At 51.5% G+C, this 24,020-nt stretch overlaps 1 protein-coding gene across 7 annotated transcripts in view; it reads right to left on the bottom strand.

Moving 5' to 3' along the window:
• Window positions 1-4,485: 4,485 nt before the first annotated feature.
• Window positions 4,486-24,020, bottom strand: part of otud7b (OTU deubiquitinase 7B) — a 32,131-nt gene continuing 12,596 nt past the window's right edge. For 3 of the 7 annotated variants that reach the window (XM_063041798.1, XM_063041795.1, XM_063041796.1), the window contains 14 exons: window positions 23,775-23,895; window positions 23,450-23,547; window positions 21,289-21,480; window positions 20,495-20,665; window positions 16,577-16,792; window positions 16,172-16,273; window positions 15,920-16,047; window positions 14,711-14,823; window positions 13,492-13,527; window positions 12,877-13,004; window positions 12,154-12,303; window positions 10,868-10,982; window positions 9,132-9,216; window positions 4,486-7,224 (listed from right to left, as the gene is read on the bottom strand). In XM_063041798.1, the coding sequence (XP_062897868.1) occupies window positions 6,217-7,224; window positions 9,132-9,216; window positions 10,868-10,982; window positions 12,154-12,303; window positions 12,877-13,004; window positions 13,492-13,527; window positions 14,711-14,823; window positions 15,920-16,047; window positions 16,172-16,273; window positions 16,577-16,792; window positions 20,495-20,665; window positions 21,289-21,373 (2,337 nt within the window). In that variant the 5' untranslated portion in view covers window positions 21,374-21,480; window positions 23,450-23,547; window positions 23,775-23,895 and the 3' untranslated portion in view covers window positions 4,486-6,216. Of the gene's footprint in view, window positions 7,225-9,131; window positions 9,217-10,867; window positions 10,983-12,153; window positions 12,304-12,876; window positions 13,005-13,491; window positions 13,528-14,710; window positions 14,824-15,919; window positions 16,048-16,171; window positions 16,274-16,576; window positions 16,793-20,494; window positions 20,666-21,288; window positions 21,481-23,449; window positions 23,548-23,769; window positions 23,896-24,020 lie in introns of all 7 variants that reach the window. The other 4 variants (XM_063041800.1, XM_063041794.1, XM_063041799.1 and 1 more) reach the window with 3 other exon arrangements.

Below are 24,020 nucleotides of genomic sequence, written 5' to 3'. Positions count from 1 at the left end.
CACATGGTCTCTTGCATCCAGGCTGGAAGGCCTCTCAGAAACTGTTTGCTTGCACAGCCTTAGAAGGGATGTGCATGACTGGACGGCAGTCCCCGTGGAGTGCCAGCGGGCAAAAATTAACCGTCGTCTTCAGGCGCCATTGGCACCTTTTGAGGTCCCTGAGCTTGTTGGTCCCCTTCCCCCTCCTGCTGCTTCATCCACCTTCTTACCACAGTGGACCGTACCCCCAGATGGCCTCAGGTCATCCCCCTAGCATTGACGATGGCCACAGAGGTGGCTCGGGTGTTCATCAGCAGCTGTGTTGCTCAGTTTGGCACCCGTCTGATATTTCCTCTGACTGTGGTCCCCAACTCATCTCAGACCCCTGGGCTGCGATGGCCCAGAACCTCGACGATAGGCCACATCACACCATGGCGTATCACCCTCAGTCCAATGGCCTATGCCCCGTAAAGGCTGCTCTGAGGGCTTCCCTGACTGATGAGTGTTGGAGTGATCGTCTCCCACGGGTCCCGTTGGGGAGCAGAACAGCTTCAAAAGAGGATCTGCAGCTGAATTTGTACACCGGGTGCCATTACAAGTTTATTCCTGAATCCACAATCGCCTGTTTGGCCTCTCAACAGCGTTGCACCCTCCTCAGTAAATTCCTCTGCACCTATTCCTCCCTCCCATCATGGCGTACTGCACTCTTGGGTTCCTGTTAACCTACATTCTACCTCGTTTGTTTTCATCCACCACGATGCACACCAACATCCCCTCAGGCCCCCTTATGATGGCCTGTTTCCACATTTTGGAATGGAGAGGAAGACTTTTATCTTAGATAAGAGGGGTAAACCTAAATACGTTTCAGTAGATTGCCTTAAACCGGCCCAGCAAGATTTGGAGGATTCCACTACCATGCCCTGGTGTCACGACATGACCATGAGCACTTCAGCACACCTCTGGACGAGCCAGAGGTCTCTGTTGTTCCTCCACCCATGGAACACAGGACCCAAGCTGGTCAGCTCATTCTAGCTCTGGACAGGCCCACCGTGCGAGTTTTCGTGAACTCTGGGGGTAGAGCTGTGTCGGGTAACATAATTGGGAGGAATTCACGCCCACAAACATTGAGCTGAGGTTTCATTTTAAGAGGCTGGTCTGACGATGACGTTGTTACGTAAATATTATGTTTTACTGTGCTTGTGTGTTTAGGTTTTGGAGTTCAACAAAACATGTTACGGGTTTCATTAAACATAAAATGCTTCACTTTGTTTTATTTGTGAAAACCTACAGGTACATCAGCAACATTTAAAAGATACCTAAAAAGGCACATGGATAGGAAAGGTTTAGTGCAGGGGTTAACGGCGGGACGTCAATGACATAAAAAAGATTGGGAACCTTTGGTTTAGAGGGGTATGGCCAAACGCAGACAAAAGGGACTAATGTAGGGGTGAATCATGGACAGACGGGCTGAATAGCCTGTTTATATGCTATATGATTCTTACTGCACGGTCTCCCGTGCCACAAGTGTCTATGTTCTGTAAGATCAACCTCTCCTCTAGTTCTGCTGATGTCTCACAGCAGGCACCAACATCTGCTCAGGAAATCCAAGGGCAGGGAGAGCCTGTCCCCTCCACTCTCCTCTCCTATCAGATTCCTTCTTCCCCAGCCCTTAGCTTTTCCACCCATCTGGCTTCACCTATCACCTTCTAGCTAGCCTCCTTCCCCCTTCCTTTCTAGCTCTGATGAAGGGTCTTGGCCCAAAACGTTGACTGTTCATTCATTTCCATAGACGTGATCATAAAATGATCAAATTCACCCTGAAATTTGAGAGGGAGAAGCTAAAGTCAGATGTATCAGTAATCCAGTGGAGTAAAGGGAATTACAGAGACATGAGAGAATTGGCCAATATTGATTGGAAAAGAACACTGGCAGGGATGATGGCAGAGCAGCAATGGCTGGAATTTCCTGAGGTAATTCAGAAGGCGCAGGATATATACATCATAAAGAGAAAGAAGCATCCTAAAGGAAAGATGACACAACTGTGGCTAACAACAGCAGTCAAAGCCAACATAAAAGCTAAAGAGAGCGCATATAATTGAGCAAAAAAATTGTAGGAAATTAGAGGATTGGGAAGCTTTTGAAAACCAACAGAAGGCAACTAAAAAGTTATTAGGTAAAGATGACGATGAAAGCTATCCAATAGTATTAATGTTTCTTCAGATATATGAAATATAAAAGAGTGGCGAGAGTGGATATCGGACCACTGGAAAATGATGCTGGAGAGGTAGTAATGGGGGACACTGAAATGGCGGATGAACTGAATAAGTCTTTTGCATCAGTCTTCACTGTGGAAAACACCAGCAGTATGGTGGAAATTCCAGGTGTCAGGGATCATGAAGTATGTGAAGTTACTATAACTAGAGAGAAGGTTCTTTGGAAACTGAAAGGTCTGAAGGTGGAGAAGTCACCTGGTGTACACCCCAGAATTCAGAAAGAGGTGGCTAAAGAGATTGTGGAGGCATTAGTAATGATCTTTCCAGAATCACTAGATTCTAGAATGGTTTCAGAAGACTTGGAAATTGCAAATGTCACTCCACTCTTCAAGAGGGGAGAGAAGCAGAAGAAAGGAAACTATAGGCCAGTTAGTCTGACCTCAGTGGTTGGGAAGACATTGGAGTCGATTATTAATGATGAGGTCTCAGGGTATTTGGAGGCACATGATAAAATAGGCTGCAGTCAGCGTGGGGTTTCCTCAGGGGAAAATCTTGAGTAACAAATAAAAGCAGGACAGACAAAGGAGAATCTGTTGATGTTGCGTACTTGGATTTTCAGAAGGATTTTGACAAGATGCCACACATGAGGCTGCTTTTCAAGCTACAAGTTCAAGGTGTTACAGGAAAGATTCTAGCATGGATAAAGCAGTCGATGATTGGCAGGAGGCAAAGAGTGGGAATAAAGGGAGCCTTTTCTGGGTGGCTGCCAGTGACTAGTGGTGTTCCACAGGGGCCTGTGTTGGGACTGATTTTTTTTACATTATATGTCTGATTTGGATGATGGAATTGATGGCTTTATTGCAAAGTTTACAGATGACATGAAGACAGGTGGAAGGGCAGGTAGTTTTGAGGAAATAGAGAGGCTACAGAATTTAGACAGATTAGGAGAATGGGCAAAGAAATGGCAAATGGAATAGTGCCTAGAAGTGGATGGTCATGCACTTTGGTAGAAGAAATGAAAGGATGGACTATTTTCTAAATGGAAAGAAAATGCAAAAAACCGAGGTGCAAAGGAACTTGGGAGTCCTTGTGCAGGATTCCCTAAAGGTTAATTTGCAGGTTGAGTCCGTGGTGGTGAAGTCAAATGCAATGTTAGCATTCATTTCAAGAGGACCAGAATATAAGCACAAGGATGTAACGTTGAAGCTTCATAAAGTACTGGCGTGTTGGAGTGTTGTGAGCCCCTTATCAAAGAAAGGATGTGCTGAAACTGGAGAGGGTTTAAAGGAGGCTCACGAAAATGATTCCAGGATTGAATGGCTTGTCATATAAAGAGTGGTTGATGGCTCTGGGCCTGTATTCACTAGAATTCAGAAGAATGAGGGGTGCCCTCATTGAAACCTATCAAATGGTGAAAGGCCTCGATAGAGTGGATGTGGGGAGGATGTTTCCTATGGTGGGAGAGTCTATGACCAGAGGACACAGCCTCAGAATAGAGGGGTGTCCTTTCAGAATGGAAATGAGGGATCTCTTTAGCCAGAGAGTGGTGAATCTGTGGAATTCATTGCCACAGGCAGCTGTGGAGGCCAAATCTTTATGTATATTTTAGGCAGAGGTTGATAGATTCTTGATTGGTCAGGGCATGAAGGGATACGGGGAGAACACAAGAGATTGGGGCTGAATGAGAGGAATATTGGAATGATGAAATGGCCTCATTCTGCTGCTCTATATTAGGTTGCCTGAGCTGCTGAGTTCCTCCAGCATTTTGTGTGTATTACTCAAGATTTCCATCGTCTGCAGACCCTTAAGTTCAAGGTTCCCAGTACTGAGGATGGCATCAGTCAGCGACGGTGGGGGCGGGGGTGTTTTTTCTCTTGTGAATGTGTGGCCTGTCCATGAAACTGCTGCAAGTGAGTTTCTCATTGCACCGCGCCCGTGTACACACTTGGCGACCTTTCATTAACTGATATTTGAAAACTCAATCTTCAGACACATAGTACTCTGGAACCGTTCACTAACCTGAAAGTGTCGTCTGGTATGGAGGGGTCACTGCACAGGATCGGGGAAGAAGCAGCAGAAAGTTGTAAACTCAGCCAGCCAGCTCCATCGTTATGTTTATTTGTTGCTAATTATTATGTATTGCAGTGTACTGCTCCCGGAAAACAACAACTTTCACGGCCTACACCAGGGATATTAAACCTGATTCTGATTCAGACTCCCTATTCCCAACTCAAACCCTCCCTCGTTTCCAATCCCAAGTAGAACCAGGCACAACAGCAGGCTTTATTCGGGGGTCCGTCCCCCCCTCAAGTTTATTCCAAAAATACTGTGAATAGAGAAATGTCTATGTTCTGTACATTCTAACTCTAACATACAGCGTTGAAAATTTACAGAGGAAAGCAAAACAACTCGAGAGTGTGTCGCCGACCGGAGTCCCTCTGAGATTAACACTCACCTCCACGGGAGGGCCAGCAAGGACCGAGATGCCCATCTGAGTAATTAAAATTTATTAACTTTATACAGTGACAATATACAGTTCTCGTCAGGGCAACTAGATAGGGAACCTTTCTCTCTCTCTCAAATACCCCGCATTCCCTCCCCATGGTCACAGAGAAACCCTCGCCATTCACCCGGTTCTGGAAGCAGTGAGAATCTGGGACAGAGGCGGAGGACATTTACACCCTCTTATCCCGGCGGCTCCGCCCGTCCCATCACTCAATCACTATCCCCGCCCCCCCCCCCCGGGCGGGAACTTCCTCCCTCCCCCAACACACAAAAGTCACTAAATCTGCAAACAAAGTTTAAATAAAACTTCAGCGGTTTGTTTGGGGCTGGTTAACATTCGCCGACCGTGCGGCGCTCCCTCGGTGCTAACAGCCAGTGATTGTGCGGTGCTCCGTCAGAATTGACAATACCGAAAGTGCGGTGCTTCCTCAGGTCTAGCCCCCACCAGCTGCGGCGCTCCCTCATACCTGCCAACACAAATGTGCGGCGCTCCTTCTACCTTTCACTGATTGGGAGCTCCCTCAGTAGTGCCAATACCGAATGTGCGGCGCTCCCTCGGGACTCCCCACCCGCCACCACTACACGTGGAGCGCTCCCTCGGGACTGGCCCCGCTGACGGCGCAGTGCTTTCTCCGGAGCCCAGCTGACTTCGGAACCGCGGCGGCGAGTCAACCTCCGCACTGACACCAGCTCCAGGCACTTCTTACAGCGGTTGTGGGGACAGGTTCTGCACCGTGACGGGACCGGGGGCCGCCGCTTCACACCAAGGCAACGCTGGAAGTCCGAAGGCCTTTGGCAGGGGAGGGTGGAGTTTCTGGGTGGTTGGGGAAGGGGCGGAGGCGAGAGAGAAACTGGCCCAGCCGGCAGCAGCAGAGGATGGAGGTCAGCGGACAGGGGGTGAAAGGAGGGTGGAGGGAAAGGGGAAAAGGGAAAAGGAAAAGGAGGGGAAGGGGAAAAGGAAAAGGAGGGGAAGGGGAAAGGGAAAGGAGGGGAAGGGGAAAAGGGAAAAGGAGGGGAAGGGGAAAAGGGAAAAGGAGGGGAAGGGGAAAAGGGAAAAGGAGGGGAAGGGGAAAAGGGAAAAGGAGGGGAAGGGGAAAAGGAAAAGGAGGGGAAGGGGAAAAGGAGGGGAGCTGGGATGCCGAGAGGTCAGAGGTGAGAAGTTCAGAGAGCGCAGGGAGCTTGCTCCCTCTCTGACCTGTGATCCCTGGGGGACAGGAGCTGTGAAATAACTCCTCCCATACCCCGTCACCCATCGCTGCTCAAATGCCAACCCTCCCCAATCATCCGACGGGGTGGAGGAGGAGGGGTGTGGGAAGGTGGGCGAAGGGAGACTCCTCCTTGCTGCGGCTTGGGATTTTCTGCCATTCCCTGCTCCACTGCTGAGCACAGCTTAGGCTCTCACCGCTGCTGGGGACACACTGGGCCAGGGCCAGGGCCAGGGCAGGGCGGGACATCTCCTTGCCTCTTTGTCTCTTTTGGGCCCAGGTTGGGACTCCCCCACCACCCCCAACCCCACCGCTCAGAGTTGGTGGGACAGGCTGTCCCGCTCCCTCCTGCGCAGCTCATCACGGTAGCAGCAGGAGCAGTAATTGCCCGTCTCTGGGTGCCCGTAGAAGGTGCAGTTGGCCTGCCGGCACTTGGTCTGGTGCACTGGAGGCTGGGCTGGGCAGGGGGCTGCTTCCCCCGGCCTGTCCCCCACCACCTCCCCCTCCTCACCCTCTGTCCCACCCTCCAGCGCCCTGCCCCGCTCCCGGCAGGGTCTGGACCCTCCCGCCAGCTGTCTCCGGGTCTCCTGGGCTCCGGGCCCGATCACGGTGGGCCTGGGAATGCTCAGTAGGCCTGGGGGGCGGGCTGAGAGCCTGGAGGCCAGCGTCAGCTGGCTGGTTGGAGAGCCCGGGGCTGGGGCCGGGGCCAGGGCCGGGGCTGGGGAGAGGCCCGCTCCTTCCGGGGTATCGACCTCCTCCCTAGCTGCCTCCTGCTCAGCCAGGAAGCGGCCTTCAGCGTCGCTCAGGTACCGCTGGATCATCTCCTCCTGGAAGGGGTGCCGATGGCTGGCGCTCAGCAGGCCGGTCAGAATGAACTTGCGCTCGCCTTGCATGGCGGCCCGCAGGATGCTGAGGCTCAGCTGGACGTCGCTGGTGCAGGGGCCGCTGTCCGTCCCAGTCCCGGATCCTGGAGGCGAGCCTTCCTTCCCAGCCGCCTTCTGACTCTTTAGCGAGCCTTTCTTCCGGGCCTTGTCCTGGCCCCCAGCCCGGCCCCCCTTGCCATGCATGAAGCCCATGTTGCGGCGTAACTTGCTGCCTAGGCTCTTGCCGAAGCTGCCCAGCTTGTTGGCCACCGACTCTGCCCTCCTCGTTTCCTTGTCCCGGCGACACTTGTCCCGGCCCCCTCCTCCTCCTCCTCCGCTGCTGCCGCCGTTTGAGCCACTGCCCACCGATTCCTTGTCGGATTCCCGGTCGGACTCTGCTACTGATCGGCTATCATCGCCTCCCGAGGCACTGGGCGATTCTGGTTGAGCCAGGGGTGCCTGCAGGGCGAAGTGAGGTGGGAGAGAGAGAACAGAAGTTACACCAGTCATGGGTGGGGTGAGCGGAACAGTCAAATGGACAGGGCTGGGTGGGGTTAGGAATGGTGGAGCGGGCTGAATGGCTGGGACTGAGTGAAGCTCAATGCATTACTGGAGAGGATAGATGAGGGAATCACGGTTGATGTAGTGTGCAGAGTGGCTTCAACTAGAAGACAGTGTAGAAAAGATTTACGGGGTGTCTTGAGGTACAAGACGAGGTTGTGTAGACTGGGGCTTTATTCCGTGGGACATGGGAGATTGTGGGGTGTATAAAATTCCCAAAGCAAACAGACCACTCAGTCCAAACCAAATTTCCACCTGCACCTATCCCAATAGCTAGCACTTGGTCTATGCCTTGGCAGCTTGAACTAGAAAGAGGGCAAAAAAGACTTATTGGGATGTTACCTGGACTTTGGGGAGGCTGAGTTACAAGCAGAGATTGCGCAGACCAAGACCTTATTCCCTCCAATATAGGAATCGAGGTAAATAAGATCATGCAAGGCATTTACAGGGTCTTCTCCCCCAGGATTGGAGAATCAACAACTTTGGTTTAAGGTGAGAGGGGAGAGATTTACCAGGAACCCGGGGAACAGCTTTTTCCACCCAGATGGTGGTTCAGTACATGGAATGAGCTGCCAGAAGAAGTGGTTGAGGTACTGTAGGTACATTAATAACATTTAACAAGTACATCTGTCCCTCTGCCCATTACACCAATGCCGTTTGGGACAACAATGAATGTCCTCCATCTGTGACAGTGTTCAGGGCTTCCTTCATCATGCCCAGCAGTTTCCTCTCGGTTTTCACTACTGTCAGCCGCGCAAATCCCAGGTGGAGACTCAGGAATACCCTCATACTCAGATGTAGAAGGATTCTTCATTGCCATTTCCGTAACAAATTTGTTCTACCAGTCAGGGTTGTTGGCCCTGAGCTGAACCTCCAAACCTGGAGGACTGGTGGACCACTCTTAGTCTGGCCTCTACCCTTTGACCTGTTTGGCATGGGTGAGCCAAAGCAAAAGGACCTGACTCTGGCCAACGTAACCTTATCATTGGGTTTGGAGGTTTGCCTGCCTCAGTGACCCAGGGAGCTGTGGTCCTCTTGGAGATGCACAAGTAGATGATAGAGATAATGGGCAAAAAGATACATGATCATGAGGTGAAAGTCTTCCTAGGGAGGGGGTGCTGAAAGCAAGAAGGCAAAGGATTCAGATCAGAGGTGAGAGATTTAAAAGGGACATCAGGGGCTGATTTTCATTTAAAGAGTGATACATATTTGGAATGAGGTCCTGTTTGCCCACTCTTGGCCCACATCTCTCTAAATTGTTCCTTTTCATTCACCTGTCCAAATGTCTTTTTAATGTTGTACCTGTACCTGCCTCTACCACTTCTTCAGGCAGCAGATTTGGTCTTTTGAGGGGAAAAATTGCCCCTCAAGTCCCTTTTAAACTATTTCCCCCTCTCACCCTTATCCTGTGCTCTCTGGTTTTATATTCCCCCACCCCGGGGGAGGGGGGGAAGAAGATATTACCAAACCCTCAGATGCCACATTAGCATTCAGAGTTCAATTCCAGCATTGCTGTCTGGAAGGAGTTTGTACATCCTCTCCTGTGACTGTGTGGGTTTCCTCCAAAGATGTGCTGGTTAGTAGGTTAACTGGTCATTGTAAATCCTCCCGTAATTAGGAGGGTTAAACTGGGACTCATTGGGCTGGAAGAGCCTGTTTGATGCATTGTGGGTGTGTGGCTCAGGTCCGAGGACAGAGAGCGGACAGGGATCAGGGGACTGGGACCGCTCTGAGCTGAGGTTGCGATCCCAACATGGTGTAGGTGGAAGGCGAAAACGAGGGAGCGCAGGGCTCCAGGGCCTTACCCGTGGCTCGCAGGCCACCTGTATCCAGGTCACGTTCATGTAGGAGTGTAGTAAATGCAGCTTCGCCTCCAGGGAAACCGTCACACTGAGGAACAGAAAACAGGGCGGCCGTTACACAGAAACAGTCTCCCCAACACCCCCTTGCAAATATCCCCTCTCCTACTGCTCCTGCCCCTCTGGGATGGGGAGGAAGACCTCATTGCCCCACTGCTGAACAAACCCTTCAAGGAACTCTCCAAACTAAGTGTTAAGAGTCTGTTTCTGACTGGGGAATGAACTCAGAAATTAAGATGTGCAAAGGAACTTGGGAATCCTCGCGCAGGATTCCCCAAAGGCTAATTTGCCAGTTGAGTCAGTGGTGAGGAAGGCAAATGCAATGTTAGCATTCATTTTGAGAGGACTAGAATATACAAGCAAGGAAATAATGTTGTGCCAAGGTTCTAAATGACCACAAATGGAGCATTCTGAGCAATTTAAGCCCCGTATCTAAGAAAGGATGTGCTGGAATTAGAGAGGATGCTGTGGAGTTTCACAAGAATGAAAGAGTTCATGTATGAGGAGCCTGTACTTGCTGGAGATTAGAAGAATGAGGGGAGAATCTCATGGAATATTGAAAGGCTGGGAGAGAGAGGATGTGGAGAGGATGTTACCAATACTGGGAGAATCTCTGACCAGACAACACAGCCTCAGAATAGAAAGACGTCCCTTTAGAACAGAGATGAGGAAGAATTACTTTAGCCACCGGGTGGTGAATCTGTGGAATTCATGGCCAGAGACGCTGTGGAGGCCAAGTGATATATTTCAAGGGAGGCTGATAGGCTCTTGATTAACCAGGATGTCAAAGGTTATGGGGAGAAGACAGAAGAATGGGGTTGAGGAGGAAAATAAATCAGCCATGATGGAATGGCAGAGATGGGCCAAATATCTTGTCTCCGGTCGTATGGGAAAGAACAAAGGGGCAGAGTGGCACCAAATCTACAACTTTTCATAAGATCGTGGACAATCTCGCCTCCCACTGACACCCCTCCCGTGACCCTCCATCCCCTCACTCACAAGTAGTCTATCCAGCCCCACTTTGAAGGCATACAAAGGCCCCCAGCCTTCCGCATCCCTGAGGCAAAGATGTTGTCCCACGTCTCCCTCTTAAAAGGGCCTGCTGTACTCTAAAATCCAGTATCACTGAACACCTCCCACCTCTAAAGAACCATAAGGTATGGGAGTAGAATTAGATCTTTCAATGAGATCAACCTCACTCTTTTAAAACTCCAGCGAATATAGGCCCAGAGCCAGCCAACAATCCGCAAAAATTAACCCTTTCGTTCCGGGATTGTGGAGGAGGAGGAGGAGGAGGAGGAGTGTCGAGGGTGGAGGGTCTATCCTTGGATCTCGTACCAAGGTGTGAGAGAAACTGGAGCCACAGGGGTCGGCTGAGATCGGGATCTGGAGTGAGACATGATCTGCTAGAGGAATTCAGCAAGCTGAGCAGCGTCTGCCGGGGGGAGGGGGGGGGGGAGAGAAACTGTCGACAGTGCTGCATACGGTTTGTAGCTCCAGATGTTACAGAATAGGGGCTGTTCAACAGCAACAGGTATCTCCTGGAGCCACATCCCAGGACAGCTCTGCCCCCACAACCAGGACGTTTGCACTGGGAAGGGGCGCCAGCTGGCAGATGGAATGGCGGTCTGGCGAAGGGAGGCAGAGGAAGAGCGGAGCGTTGCCTCGGTCCAGGGACATACCTGGCCAACCGGACTTCATCGTTATCATCTCGCCCCCACTCCCAATCCTTCCCTGGGTCCACGGCGAAGTGAACTGGAAGCAAGTTGTGTTCAGAATCAGTCAGGGGAATAACGGCTAGAGAGCGGCAGAGAGGGAGAGAACAAGAGAGCTTAGAAACTTTATCAAAATAAATTATTTACAAAATTAAACCATCCAATGTCTTTTCATTTTTCCTATTCATAGTTAATGCTTTAAGGAGTGTTCTATTACATTCCTGCTTCCTTAAGGCTGTAACAGCCAATGGGGGGAGTGTGTAATGGGGATAAGCTCCCACTATCTATTAAATGCTCCCAATGCTCTGTGTCTCAAATTGCCTCTGCCAGCCTAGTCCAGCTCCTGGCCTTCACATGTGGTTTAGCTACTAAGCCTGGCGGAATTGCTTCTACTGCCAGAAGGGACAAAGGTGGATTTCTGGTGCCCTAAAACCAGTCGCTTTGGGCTGATGCGGCTCATCAGCCGTGGCTGGCAGCTCACCTTGGAGAAGGAAAATTTTGATCCCAAACCTCCGCTGCCTTGCGGCTACATCCAGTCATGGGGAAGGCTTCGGAGCTGGAGTCCCTAAGGCAGTCCTACACTGAGCTCAATGCTGACTGGCAACTCCCGTGATCCGTCAGTGGTGAACTATATTAGTCTCTGTGGGCAAGGCTGCTGCATGGGCTCTCCATATCGGATTGCCCTGGTTGCATATCACATAGGACACAACATCCACGGTCAACACCAACCAATGGAGACCACCACTATTACATTCTTTACAACCAAGAGGTCTGTTGCCACTCATCGTACACGACCACAATAACTGAGGGGCTTCCTCACCCACCCTGGCCCCTCCCCGTCCAGTAGCAGAAGACACTACACTGTGATCCTTCCCCAGCGAGCCCTTGCGGTGGCTGCACCATGATTCAGTGCGTCCCTCAGCACGTAACGCTGCAGCCCGGAACGTGCTGGTCAGCAGTGTTTCCCTATGGTCCTGACAAGACCAAAGAGCGTCTTTCACCGCGGTTAGAAACCGTTGCCACATACAGACCCTGGCAAATTCAAAATTTCGGTCTAATCGCCCACATTAGTTTGTTCACAATCTCATTGTTACGACTGCCATCTTTGGTTTGGCTATCCGCAACCCCAGACTGGTTTGGTTGGATGTTATCTGTGCTGTGGTAATGGCCGGCGCGAGACTCTGGGTGCAACCCTGCGCTCCCCCGAACTCCCTGTGGGTGGGGCTGGATCAGGACGATTGGCCAGCGGATACCTTGCTCTTTGTTGGGCTCTTGCTGCTCCATGGAGACCAGGGCAGAGAAGTGGGCCTGGTCATAGGCCAGCACAAGGGGTAAGTGGTGACACTTGCTTGCCGGGATCTCCAGAGGCAGGTAAATGCCACCAAACGGAATCGGGGCAAAGGCTGTAACCGAACACAGGCATTGACAGTTAGTGACTGGCAGTGCAACTACCAACAGTCCCCAAGATCAACCCACCTCCCCGGTTTCCCAACTACCAACACTACCCCAGCCACATAGAAAGTGCCTTCAATAGCAAGGGAGTGGATCTCAGGGAGGGAACAGAGTGTGGAGGAAGCTTCACTGACTCTTGGGAGTGCGTGATGGGACTGTCTGGCAGGAGCTTTATTCTGCGAGTATGTGATGGGATGATGTAGAGCGAGCTTTGCCCTGTGATGGAACGGTGTAGAGGAGCTTCACTCTGTCTTTGACGCTAGGAGTGTGTGATGGGACGGTATGGAGGGATCTTCAGTCTGTGTCTGACTCCGGAAGTTTGTGATGGGATGCTGTAGAGAGCGCTTCAGTCTGTGTCTGACGCTAGGAGTGTGTGATGGGACAGTATGGAGGGATCTTCAGTCTGTGTCTGACTCCGGAAGTGTGCGATGGGACGGTGTGGAGGGAGCTTCGCTCTGTGTCTGACCTCAGGAGTGTGCGATGGGACGGTACGGAAGGATGGGATGGTGTGGAGGGAGCTTCACCTTCTCCACCCGAGTCTCTGAGCATGGTGTCTGCCACCACGACGATGGGTCTCCGCAACACATGCGCCAACACAAAGACGTGGAATTCCTCAAGACTCTCGTAGACCGGCTCTTCACTGCTGTCTGCACTGTAACACATATACTCGAGTTAACACAGCTACAGGCATGGCCTCCATCTCAGTACAAGGAGATGGGATCCAGCCCACAGGTCCTATAAGGACCACCCCAGATTCTTTTATGACACAGGAGACTACTTAGCCTTTCGAGTTCTGCTAGCTCTTGGAAGAGTCACTGCTTTTCTCTCTCAAGACCCTTCTACTTACACAGGGGCACAATCGTAGAGGTCAGGATCGAACCCACTGTGCAACAGTACTGTGGTGACAAAACCTCCTGTCTTCACCCTATCTGCTCACAGCCTCCAGAGCAGAGGCAGGAGCTCTCAACTCTCTGTGACCGGGCGCCCGTGCTCCCCTGGGACGGGAGAGAGATCAAGGAGAACATCGCCCCCAGCACTGTGTGCCTCACGGCAAGGCCCTATGGTAACGCAGGTTTACTTGTTTTTTTCCTGACCGGAGAGACAACGCAACGGCAACAGTAACGAGGACACAGGCTCACCTGTTCAATGCAGGGAAGGTCGCCGTGGTCAGCCTCCTGCAAGAGGGAGGCACGAGTCAGCATCATCCCCTCCCCAAAACACGGTTACCACAGCGGTCTCTGCCCTCCCTCAAAACACTTCCATCCCAGGTCCAAGGGATCTTTCCGTCCCACACCATCTCCAAACCACCCCCCCCCCCCCATTAACAGTCCACTTATTGGATCCCTGTCACCCTCCCTATTCAGGACATGCTCCCTCCTCATTACCACCACCAGGAAGGAGGTACAGGAACCTGAAGATCCACACTCAGTGTCTAAGGAACAGCTTCTTCCCCTCTGCCATCAGATTTCTGAACGGTCCATGAACCCTATCTCACTATTTTGCTCCCTCTGTGTACTACTTGGTTATTGTTTAAATACACTCAGTCGGTACAGGAGAGGAACCCGGTGTGGCCCATCCATTTCATGGTTCGACATGTTGTACATTCAGAGATGCTCTTCTGTGCACCACTGTTGTTATTTGAGTTACTATCACTTCCCTGCCAGTTTGAACTAGCTTGGCCGTTCTCCTCGGACCTCTCTCATCAACAAGGTGTTTTCACCCACAGAACTGCTGCTCACTGATGTTCCCCCCCCCCCATTTTTTGGACCATTCTCTATAAACTCTAGAGAATGTTGTGTATGAAAACCCCAGGAGATCAGCAGTTTCTGAGATACTCAAACCACCCCATCTGGCACCAACTATCATTCCACAGTCAAAGTCCCTTAGATCACGTTTCTTCACCATTCTGATGTTGCTGCCACATGATTGGCTGATTAGATATTTGCATTAACGAGGTGTACAGGTGTAAAAATAATAGTAAGTGCCCACTGAGTGTATTTCTTATTGTACGTTAGAGCAGATTTTATATCTGGTCCTGTACTGCTGCTGTAAAACAACAAACTTCACCACCCAGGTCATTGATAATAAAGCTGATTCTTATTCCCTCAATCACTCCCCAAAAATATCCCGGAAAAGGCAGGGATCTCCCAGACACTGTTGCGAGGGAGGGATGGTCTCCAAGCTCACCTCCAGTTACCCCAGGACAGGATGGGAAGGGGCTGGAAGTTCAACCACTCTGCCCCTCTGCACCATTACCCCAGGAGAGGGAGGGAGTATGTGAGAGACCCTCCATTCTGGACAAGAGACGGTCCCTCTCAAGACACCTGTAGTACACAGCCTTATCCCCCAACTACCTACCCCGTACAGCCGTTGCCATTGCCGCTGTAGTGAACCCGGGGTTGGCTGGACGCCAGCTTGATCAGCTCGTTCCATTCCTTCTGCCACTCCTCTTCCGTGTATACCAGGCCTGACTGTTGGGGGGGGGCAGGGAGACGCAGGTTTCAGGAGCAGAAACACACCGCAAGGTATGGAAAGGCCGGGGTGGGGGAGGGAAAGGGTCCATGGGTGGGATGGAGAGAATAAGACCATAAGACATAGGAGCAGAATTGGTCCATTCAGCCCATCATTAAATTATGACTGATTTTTTTTATATACAGAGATACAGCACAGTAACAGGCCTTCTGGCCCAATGAAACATGCCCCCAATTAAACCCACGGGCTCTATTAACCTAGCTTGTACACCTCCGGACTATGGGAAGAAACCGGAGCACTCAAAGGAAACCCAGGTGGTTACGGGGAGAACGTACAAACTCCTTACAGACAGTGGTGGGAATTGAACCTGGGTTGTTGTTGCTTTCAAATGAGTGAGCCAACTGCTACTCTACCAATCTCTCTCATTTCTGTTCTGCTTTTCCCTGTAACCTTCGACACTCTTACTAATTGAGAACCTATCACTCACCACATTAAATATACACAATGACTCAAAATGTCGAGAATTACACAGATTCTCCTCCATCTACATGAACTTCCAGCACATCTTATTTGTAAATTACCTCCTAATAACACTGTCCCCTCATTTGAAGCTCCCCCACCAGTCGAAATATCTCAGCATCTACCCCATCTTCTCTAAGACGCGATGGTCATAAGATTGTAAGGAAGTTTAGAAGAATGAGGGGAGAACTCATGAAATTGCTCTTACATCTTGGCAAGAGATCTTTGCCACCGACAGTTCCTCCTGCTCCGTAATCACAGGAATGAAAAGGTTAATGTCCGCGGGGTGTTTGATTGCTCTGGACCTGTTCTCGCTGGAATTTAAAAGAATGAGCAGGGATCTCTTGAATACTGAAAGGCCTTGATAGAATGGATGTGGAGAGGATGCTTCCCTCGGTGGGAGAGTCTAAGACCTGAGGGCACAGCCTCAGAACAGGATGTCTCTTTAGAACAGAGACGAGGAGGAATTTCTTTAGCCAGAAACTGTGGAATTCATTGCCACAGTTGGCTGTGGAGGCCAGGCCATTGGGTGTATTTAAATTATGATTCTGTGTCGGAGTTGGGGGCTGCGGTTACCTCTTTGTTCTGTTGTGTTTGTTGCCACCTCCACCGCCTCTTCAGTGCCTCTTTCTCTGCCCCTTTCCCCATGGTGGTGTACAGGGCCTTGCGCAGCATCAGGTCCCGGTCGTGGAACCCCCACATCCCTGCGAACAAAAGACCGGGTGATTACACATCCCGACCGGCGGGGCACCCGCACGACGCTTGGTTGCTCTGGAGCTGGCTGGTGCAGACGTTGTGGTGGGGGGAGGAGGAGGAAGGGCCACTCACCCAGGGAGGCGGCGTGAAGCAGGCAGTTACCGTCGCCGGTCGTGGCCAGAGGGAGAAGGCGTTGGCAGCCCGCGTCCACATGTGCCCACCAGTTCAGCCGACCTGTGGGGAGGGGCACAAGAGGTAGATAATCAAAGCAATAATGTTGGCACCCCCACTTCAGAACAGCCCAAAATATCTCACGAGTTTCCTCCCACCTACTGCACCATTCCACCACCCCACTCTATCATTCCCCCATTACTCTCTGCACAGCCCCTCCCCATCTTCCCTGCCTCTCTTCACAACCCCATCTCCACCCCTCATATCTTCCAAACACCAGCAGAGCCGGGTGGTTTATGGAGGGGAAGGGGAAGAGAAGAGAGCCCGGTGGGGGAGTTGGGGGGTGCAGGACCGCAGTGTTCCTACCTGCCTGCTCGAGGGCCACCAGCATGCTCTGCTCGATGAGGTCACGCTCGATGAAGCTACGGAACTGCTCGCGGTACACGGTCAGATCGGGCAGCTGGAAGGTGCAGACAGGCGTCTCCAGCGAGTGCTCACTGCTGCCGTTGCTGGACATGTGGGAGCGAGCCAGCGACACGATGCTCGAGCTGGCGTGCGAGATGCCCCGGGCCAGACGTTTCTCTGCATCGGATCAGAGACCGGGGTTACAAAGGGTAGGATACACCTCCTCTCCCTCCCACCCGCTCCCCTGCTGATCGTTTACCCCAACCTTCCTTGCCATCTTCTTCACATTCTCCCCTTTCTCTCCCCCAATTCCTGTCTCTCATCGATCCCTCATAAACTTCACCCAGCTCAACTCCTAACTCTGCAACACCTTCCTTGTCCCCACTAGCCCCCTGGCCCCTCATAGTTCAAAGTCAATGTATTATTCAAATGCAACCCTGAGATTTGTTTTCTTGCAGGCATTCACAGTAAATCCAAGAAACACAACAGAAGCAATGAAAGGCTGCACCCAATAGGATGGTCCAACAGCCAGTGTACAAAAGACATGAACTGTGCAAATATTAAATAAATAAACAAACAAACAAACAATAAATACTGAGAACATGAGATGAAGGGTCCTTGAAAGTGAGTCCATAGGTTGTGGAATCGGTTCAGTGTTAGGATAAGTGAAGTTATCCCCTTTAGTTCAAGAACCTGATGGTTGAGGGGTAATAACTGTTTCTGATCCTGGTGCTGAGGGTCCTGAGGCTCCTGTACCTTCTTCCTGATGGCAGCAGTGAGAAGAGAGCATGGCCTGGGTGGCGGGGGTCCCTGACGATGGATGCTGCTTTCCTGCGACAGTACTCCACATAGATGCGCTCATTGGTGGGGAGGGTTTTACCCACGATGGACTGGGCCATATCCACTACTTTTTGGAGTATTTTCTGTTCAAGTGGATTGGTGTCTCATGATGCAACCAGTCAATATATTCTCCACCGCACATCTATAGAAGGTTTTGTTCTGTTGGTTCCTGTGATCTGGGATGTTTTGAAGGAGTGCACATTGCAAGTCTCTATCTATTGAGAATTGCTTCTAAATGGTAAGTTGCACAGCCCCTCAGTTTGTTGTAACATGAACAAAGTCACCAGAGAGTGACTGAAGCCAGTGGATATAACCGGTTTACAAGCAGGCATTATATTGAGACACTTTCAGAGAAAGAGGTCTGCTCGACCCAATATATGCTAAAGATCAAAGGACAATTCTACAATGCTTCCTCTGAATTACATAGAACTTTCACACCCCCTTCTTCGCGCCCACACTCCAGGCACCCAAAGTGAATGTTCATCAGCACTGTCTGGTTTTTCAATTAACTGCTGTTCGCAGCTCTAAAAACCTATTGCCCAGGGCTGAATTTTAAATTCAATGTACAGTCCATGTTCAGGATGTCCATAGGTTGTTTAGTGATGGGGCGAGTGAAGTTATCCCCCCGGCTGAAGAGCCTGATGATTGAGGGGAAGTAACTGTTCCTGAACCTGGCGGCGTGGGTCCTGAGGTTCCTGTACCTTCCTCCTGATGGCAGCAGTGAGAAGAAAGCGTGACCTGGATGGAGTATTCTCTGTTCAAGGGCATTGGTGTTTCCATACCAGGTTGCAATGCAGCCAGACAATATACTCTCCACTGCAGATCTACAGAACACACAATTCTGTCCTTGAACAGGCTACTGGCCCCTTATTTACAGAGGGTGTGTGATACAGTTTGGTGAAGGTACTCTGGGTTAACACCTAGGGTGGGGAGAGATCATCACTAAGGCTGGGACTCTGCTTAAGGAGGAGAGCATGTGTCCGACAGTAACACATGTCTGAGATGCCTTCTTTTTAATGAGCTCCCCCTCCCCATCTCCAAAGTTCTGGGCTTCATTTGGAAGGTAGGTGTTTATTGCCCGAGTGGGGATGAACCAATTCCTACAACCATCCCCAGGTGGGGAAGGTGCTCCCACACAGTCCTGGGGAGCTGCCAGAATTTAGACCCCAGCGAAGAAACGGCTGATATATATTTCTGAACGGTGAGTGCCTAGAAAGCCATGAAACACCGGAAAAGGATTAGGGAGATTGGTGCATCGAGTCTGCTCCACTTCTCCATCATGGCTGATTTTCTTTTATCCCTCTCAACCCCATTCTCCTGCCTTCTCCCTTACTAATCAAGAACCTGTCAACCTCCACTTTAATGACCTGACCTCCACAGACATCTGCAGCAATGAATTCCAAAGACCTAACACCCTTTGGCTAAAGAATTTCCTGATCCCTCTTTTGATGGGACGTCCTTCTATTCCGAGGCTGTGCCCTCTGGTCCTCGACTATTGGAAACACCCTCTCCACATCCACTCTTTTGAGGCGTTTTAATATTCCATAAGCTTCAACGGGATTCCTTCCCCCTCCCCAATTCTTCTGAACTCCGGCAAGTACAGTCCCAGAGCTGTCTGATGCTACTTAAACATTAACCTTTTCACTCCCGGGATCATTCTCCTCTGGACCCCAGCAATGCCAGCACACTCTTTCTTAGATAAGGGGTCCAAAACTGCTCAGACTTCCAAGTGAAGTCTGACCAATGGCTTATCAAGCCTCAGCCTCACATTCTTGCTCTTGTATCCTAGTCCTCTCAAAATGAATTGTATTTGCCTTTCTTATCACTGATACAACCTTCAAGTTAACCTTTAGGAACTCTGCACAAGGACTCCCGAGTTCCTTTGCGCCTTGGATTTTTGAATTTTCTGCCCATTGAAAAAATAGTCTCCACTGTCATTCCCTCTACCAAAGTGCATGACCATACACTTCCCTACAACAAATTCCATCCGCCAATATTTTGCCTATTCTCCTAATCTGTCCAAGTCCTTCTGCAGACTCCCTGCTTCCTCAATATTACCTACCCCTCCACCTGTCTTTGTATCGTCCTCAATCTTGGCCATAAAGCCATCAAAGACAAAGGTGAATGATAAAATAAACCTGATTCTGCCATGCCCAAATATTACCCAGGTCTTTATGCCTGTGGGTACGGGCCAAGGAGCAGCGAATGGAGCTGAAGTTCGTGCAGGCTTCAGCGAATATTCCTACCTGATGAGCACAACTGAACCACCAAACGTTTGGACCCAGGACCCTAACCCAAGGGTAGCTGCTTAGGGAATATCTCCCATTGTGGGGAAGGAGGGGGCACACAAGTTCAGGCACAAAAACAAAAGGGAATGCTTGTGAAACAAAATGCTAACTGGTACATCGTCATCTGGTAATGGGGGAGGGCGGTGCACAGAAAGAGCTGCAGAAAGTCGTAAACTCAGTCAGCTCCATCATGGGCACGAACCTCCTCAGCATCGGGGACACCTCAAAAAGATCGCATCTATGATTAAGGACTCCCATCATGAGGCCAGGACCTCTTCTCATTGCTATCACACAACTCGACATTTCAGGAAAAGCTTCTTTGCTTCCGCCATCAGATTTCTGAATGGACAGTGAATCCTCACTAATGTTTTTCCTCTCTTTTTGCATGGCTTTTTGATTTTCTTTATATATATTTCTTATTATAAATTGGAGATTTTCTATTATGTACTGGGGTACGCAAAACAAATTTCACATCGTATCCCAGGTGATTCTGAATGGACAGGAATTTTCTTCTCTCACCCAACACCCCAAAGCTGGGAATTCATTTAGGAGGGGGCCAGGGAGAGGAGAGAACAGACGGCAGAGTGGGAGCAGGGGAAACAGCCTCACTGTGACTGATCAGGGAACAGTCTGGAGGGGATGATGCCTGCCTCGACGTCATACTCCCTAGTGAATGGGAGGAGCTACTACAAGCCATGGAGCTGATATCAACAAATGCTCCCCCTCCCTCCCCGCCAAGCTTCACCCTCACCTTGACCAGCCTCCTCGGACCGCTGCAGCGCGGGCCTCACTAGCCGCGGGGCCTCCTTGTCCAGCGCTCTCAGCCCGCGGGCCTCGTTGAACGCGGACGGCAGGCTGGCGGCATTCACCTGCCGGAGCTGCTCGAAGTCACTGAGAGCTGCCGTCAGGTCCCAGTTCTTGCCTGTGGGGAAGACGGGAGACATCACAGTGGCAGCCTTCCCCGGGGCTGGTGAGGGGAACATCAGCCAAGGAGAGGGAATGTCATTGGAAATGGTCCTGAAGGATCAGGGCTCATCAGGGTGATCAGGACACAGTGAGAAAGGAGATGGAGAATTAGAATACAAAAAACAAGGTTGTGAATTTGGGATACAGGAAGAGAAGCATTTTGGGAATGAGGGAAAGAGGGGTGGCAGGAGATTGGCCTGACTAGAACATAGGGAGAGAGAAGGTGGTGTTGGATAGACTTGGCATTGGAACACAGATTAAGGGGGGACAGATGTGATTTGGATGAAGGGAGGAAGGAAGACAGCAATTGGAATTAGGATTCAGAGAGAGTGTGACAGGAGATTTGTAATAGAATACAGTCAGAGATTTGGTATTGGGATACGGAGAGATGGGGAGGTGGTGGTTAGGATTGGTACCGGGATACAGGGAGAGAGGGAGGTGGCGGTTAGATTTGGTATTGGGATAGGGATAATGTTTGGAATTATCCAAGCATGGATACAGGGCTATGAGCCACAGGTTAAATTGGGAACTGACACAGGCCAGTGGGAAGAGCCCGGCGTTGCAGAAATCCCCTCTCACCTTCGAGCAGATCCCGAGCCAATCCGGGCTCCGCTCCCGTCGAGCGGACGAAGTCTGACAGGACGGTATCCATGTCGACAGTCATGTGATCATGAAGTCCCACTGCTCATTGGCCAGCTCTGCATCTGGACAGCTCAGAGGTCAATCCATCACCCGCAGGAAAGCCTGTGGGATCCTCCATGCGGCAGATCACTGGAAAGGTGCAGAGAGAAGAGCGGTGGGAGAGGGGGAGAGAGGTAGAGCCAAGGATGGGATGGGGGGAGGAGAAGAGCGAGCAAGGCAGCGGGGTGGAGGGGGACAGATGAGGGTGGAGGGTGGAAAAGGGAAAATGCCAGGGGTGGGGTGGTGGTGGGGGGAGAGAGCCAGGGGTGGGGTGGTAGGGGGGGGGAAGAGAGTCAGGGGTGGGGTGGTGGGGGGGGGAAGAGAGTCAGGGGTGGGGTGGGGGGGGTAGAGAGCCAGGTGGGTGGTGGTGCAGGGGGGTGTGGAGAGAGAGCCAGGGGTGGGATGGTGGGGGGAAGAGAGTGAGCCAGGTGGGTGGTGGTGGGGCGAGCAAGAGCCAGGGGTTGGGTGGTGGGAGAGAGAGCCGGGGTGGGATGGTGGTGGGTGAGGGGAGAGAGCCAGGGGTGGGATGGTGGGAAGGGGGAGAGAGTGAGCCAGGGGTGGGGTGTTGTGGGGGGGGGGGAAGAAGGGGTGGGGTAATGGGGGAGAGAGGCAGATCAGGAATCAAGCACTTTGGAGTCTGGACTGGCCACTGGATCAGTTCCCAGTCGATGGGGTACGGGGAGGTGATGTATTGTCCTATAATTCAATGCTGGCAGTCCGATCTCCCAGGACTGGGGTAGGCGTATGAGACGGTCCTCAGGGCAACCACCTGGGCCCCTCAGCCGAACGAGTCTGGTGCCAACCATCAGCCTGCTGTCTGAGCATCATCTTTCAATTTACTCACATTACTGTCAACTTCCCTCAGACCCACACACCGGTGGGAAGGGGAGAGAACAAATCACAGCGGCTGGTTGGCATACCAGGCTGCACGTTGCTGGGACGTTTGAGGAAACCGGAGCACCAGGGGAGACCACAGAAGATCCATGGCAGGTCAGCATCGAACCTGGGTCTCTGCAGCCACAAGGTGTCACCAACAAGAGAGAACATCAGACTCTGGAGCAGAAGGGATGGTGTTGGGGAACCGCGGGGAGATGGAGGACAAAGGGGAGATTGGGCGGGAGCTGATGAAAGCATGAGGCATGCTTGCCTTTATCAGGCAGAGCACTGAGCTCACACACACTCAGTGACCACTTTATTAGATACAGGAGCGTATCTGACAAACTAGCTTCAGGAGTGGAACCCGGTATGGCCTGCTGCCATGGCCTGTCCACTTCAAGGTTCGATTTAAAGATGCTCTTCTGCACACCACTGTTGTAATGTGTGGTTATTGGAGCTGCTGTCACCTTCCTGTCAGTTTGAACCAGGCTGGACAAACCTGGCTTGGGCCAGCAGAGGCTGAAGGACCCCTGACAGAGTTTTTGTTTCAGGATATGAGATGCAGAGATACGGTAGACAGCCAGTCTCTTTTCCCCACAGTCTGATACTAGAGGGTATGCATTGAAGGCGAGAGGGGAGATGTTTTTACAGAGAGTGGTGGGTGTGTGGAATGTGCTGCCAGGTTGGAGGTGAAGGGAGATATCACTCAGGTGTTTAACCAGGTATGCCTCTCAAAGTCCGACCATACGTTCTTGTCACGAGAGGTGGAGCTGGGTAAGGCCGGCCAACGGGGCTCTGATGAAGCTATATAGGGAATCCCCTGCACAGCGGATGCAACGGGCTGCAGATCCAACCACACCATCGACTCCAGAGGACGATGGAGACGGGAGGTCACCGATGGCCTACGCTCCGCTGGAGCAAAGAGCCCAAATAAGTAAGGAAAACAAGTATACAGCTCATGAACATGCAGAGATGGCGAAGGTGTGGATACTCTGCAGGTAGAAGGGATTAGATTAGTAAAGGGTTTAATTAGCTAGACAACCATCATAGGCCTGTGCACAAGGACATGGGAAAATATCTGAAGGGTTCGGGCTCTTTCGATACCATACCAGGGACAGACCCCAGCCTCATCCAAGTGTCCAACGGACGGGAGCAGAGAGGAATAGGATGTGGCCTCACGTACCATGATATGGTGAGGTCCAGCCAGCCGGCCACCGAGGGGTCTCCTCGGCACTCTAGGGCGTCATCACAGAACCCTCCTCCAAGTTGATGGCAGCCCGTCTGGAAGGAGAAGAGAGAGTCAGAGAAACCGAGCGGCCACCCATCCACGACTACGCTCACACAATTTACAGGGACTTCGAAGCTTCACCAGGTGACTGGGGGGACACTGGGATGGATGGGTGGGGGAGGGAATCACTGAGGGTTGTGGGGGAACATTCCCAGGCGGGGGACAAATACCACGGGAGAGGGGAGAAGGTAAGTGGAAAAGCACAGACACTTTACCAGACCTGTGGGATCACTGCAGACCGGACACAGATTGGCAACACCCCACCCGCTCCCGATCTCACTCTCTGCCGGTCACGGCTGTCACGGTCAGTGCTCAGACTGCAGTGGGACCGCGCCACCCACCTGTGAACAAACACCGCACAAACAGATTTTAAACTGACGCCACACACCGCTGCTCCTCACCAGCCCGACAGCTCAGAGGTGACAGTGACACCCCTCCCACCTGCTCCCCAACAGGAAGCGGCCAC

Source organism: Mobula hypostoma, chromosome 2, assembly GCF_963921235.1.
Source record: "Mobula hypostoma chromosome 2, sMobHyp1.1, whole genome shotgun sequence".
Classification (NCBI taxonomy): domain Eukaryota; kingdom Metazoa; phylum Chordata; class Chondrichthyes; order Myliobatiformes; family Myliobatidae; genus Mobula; species Mobula hypostoma.
Note: the sequence above shows the minus strand (reverse complement) of the source record. Positions and strands in the feature narration are given on the sequence as shown.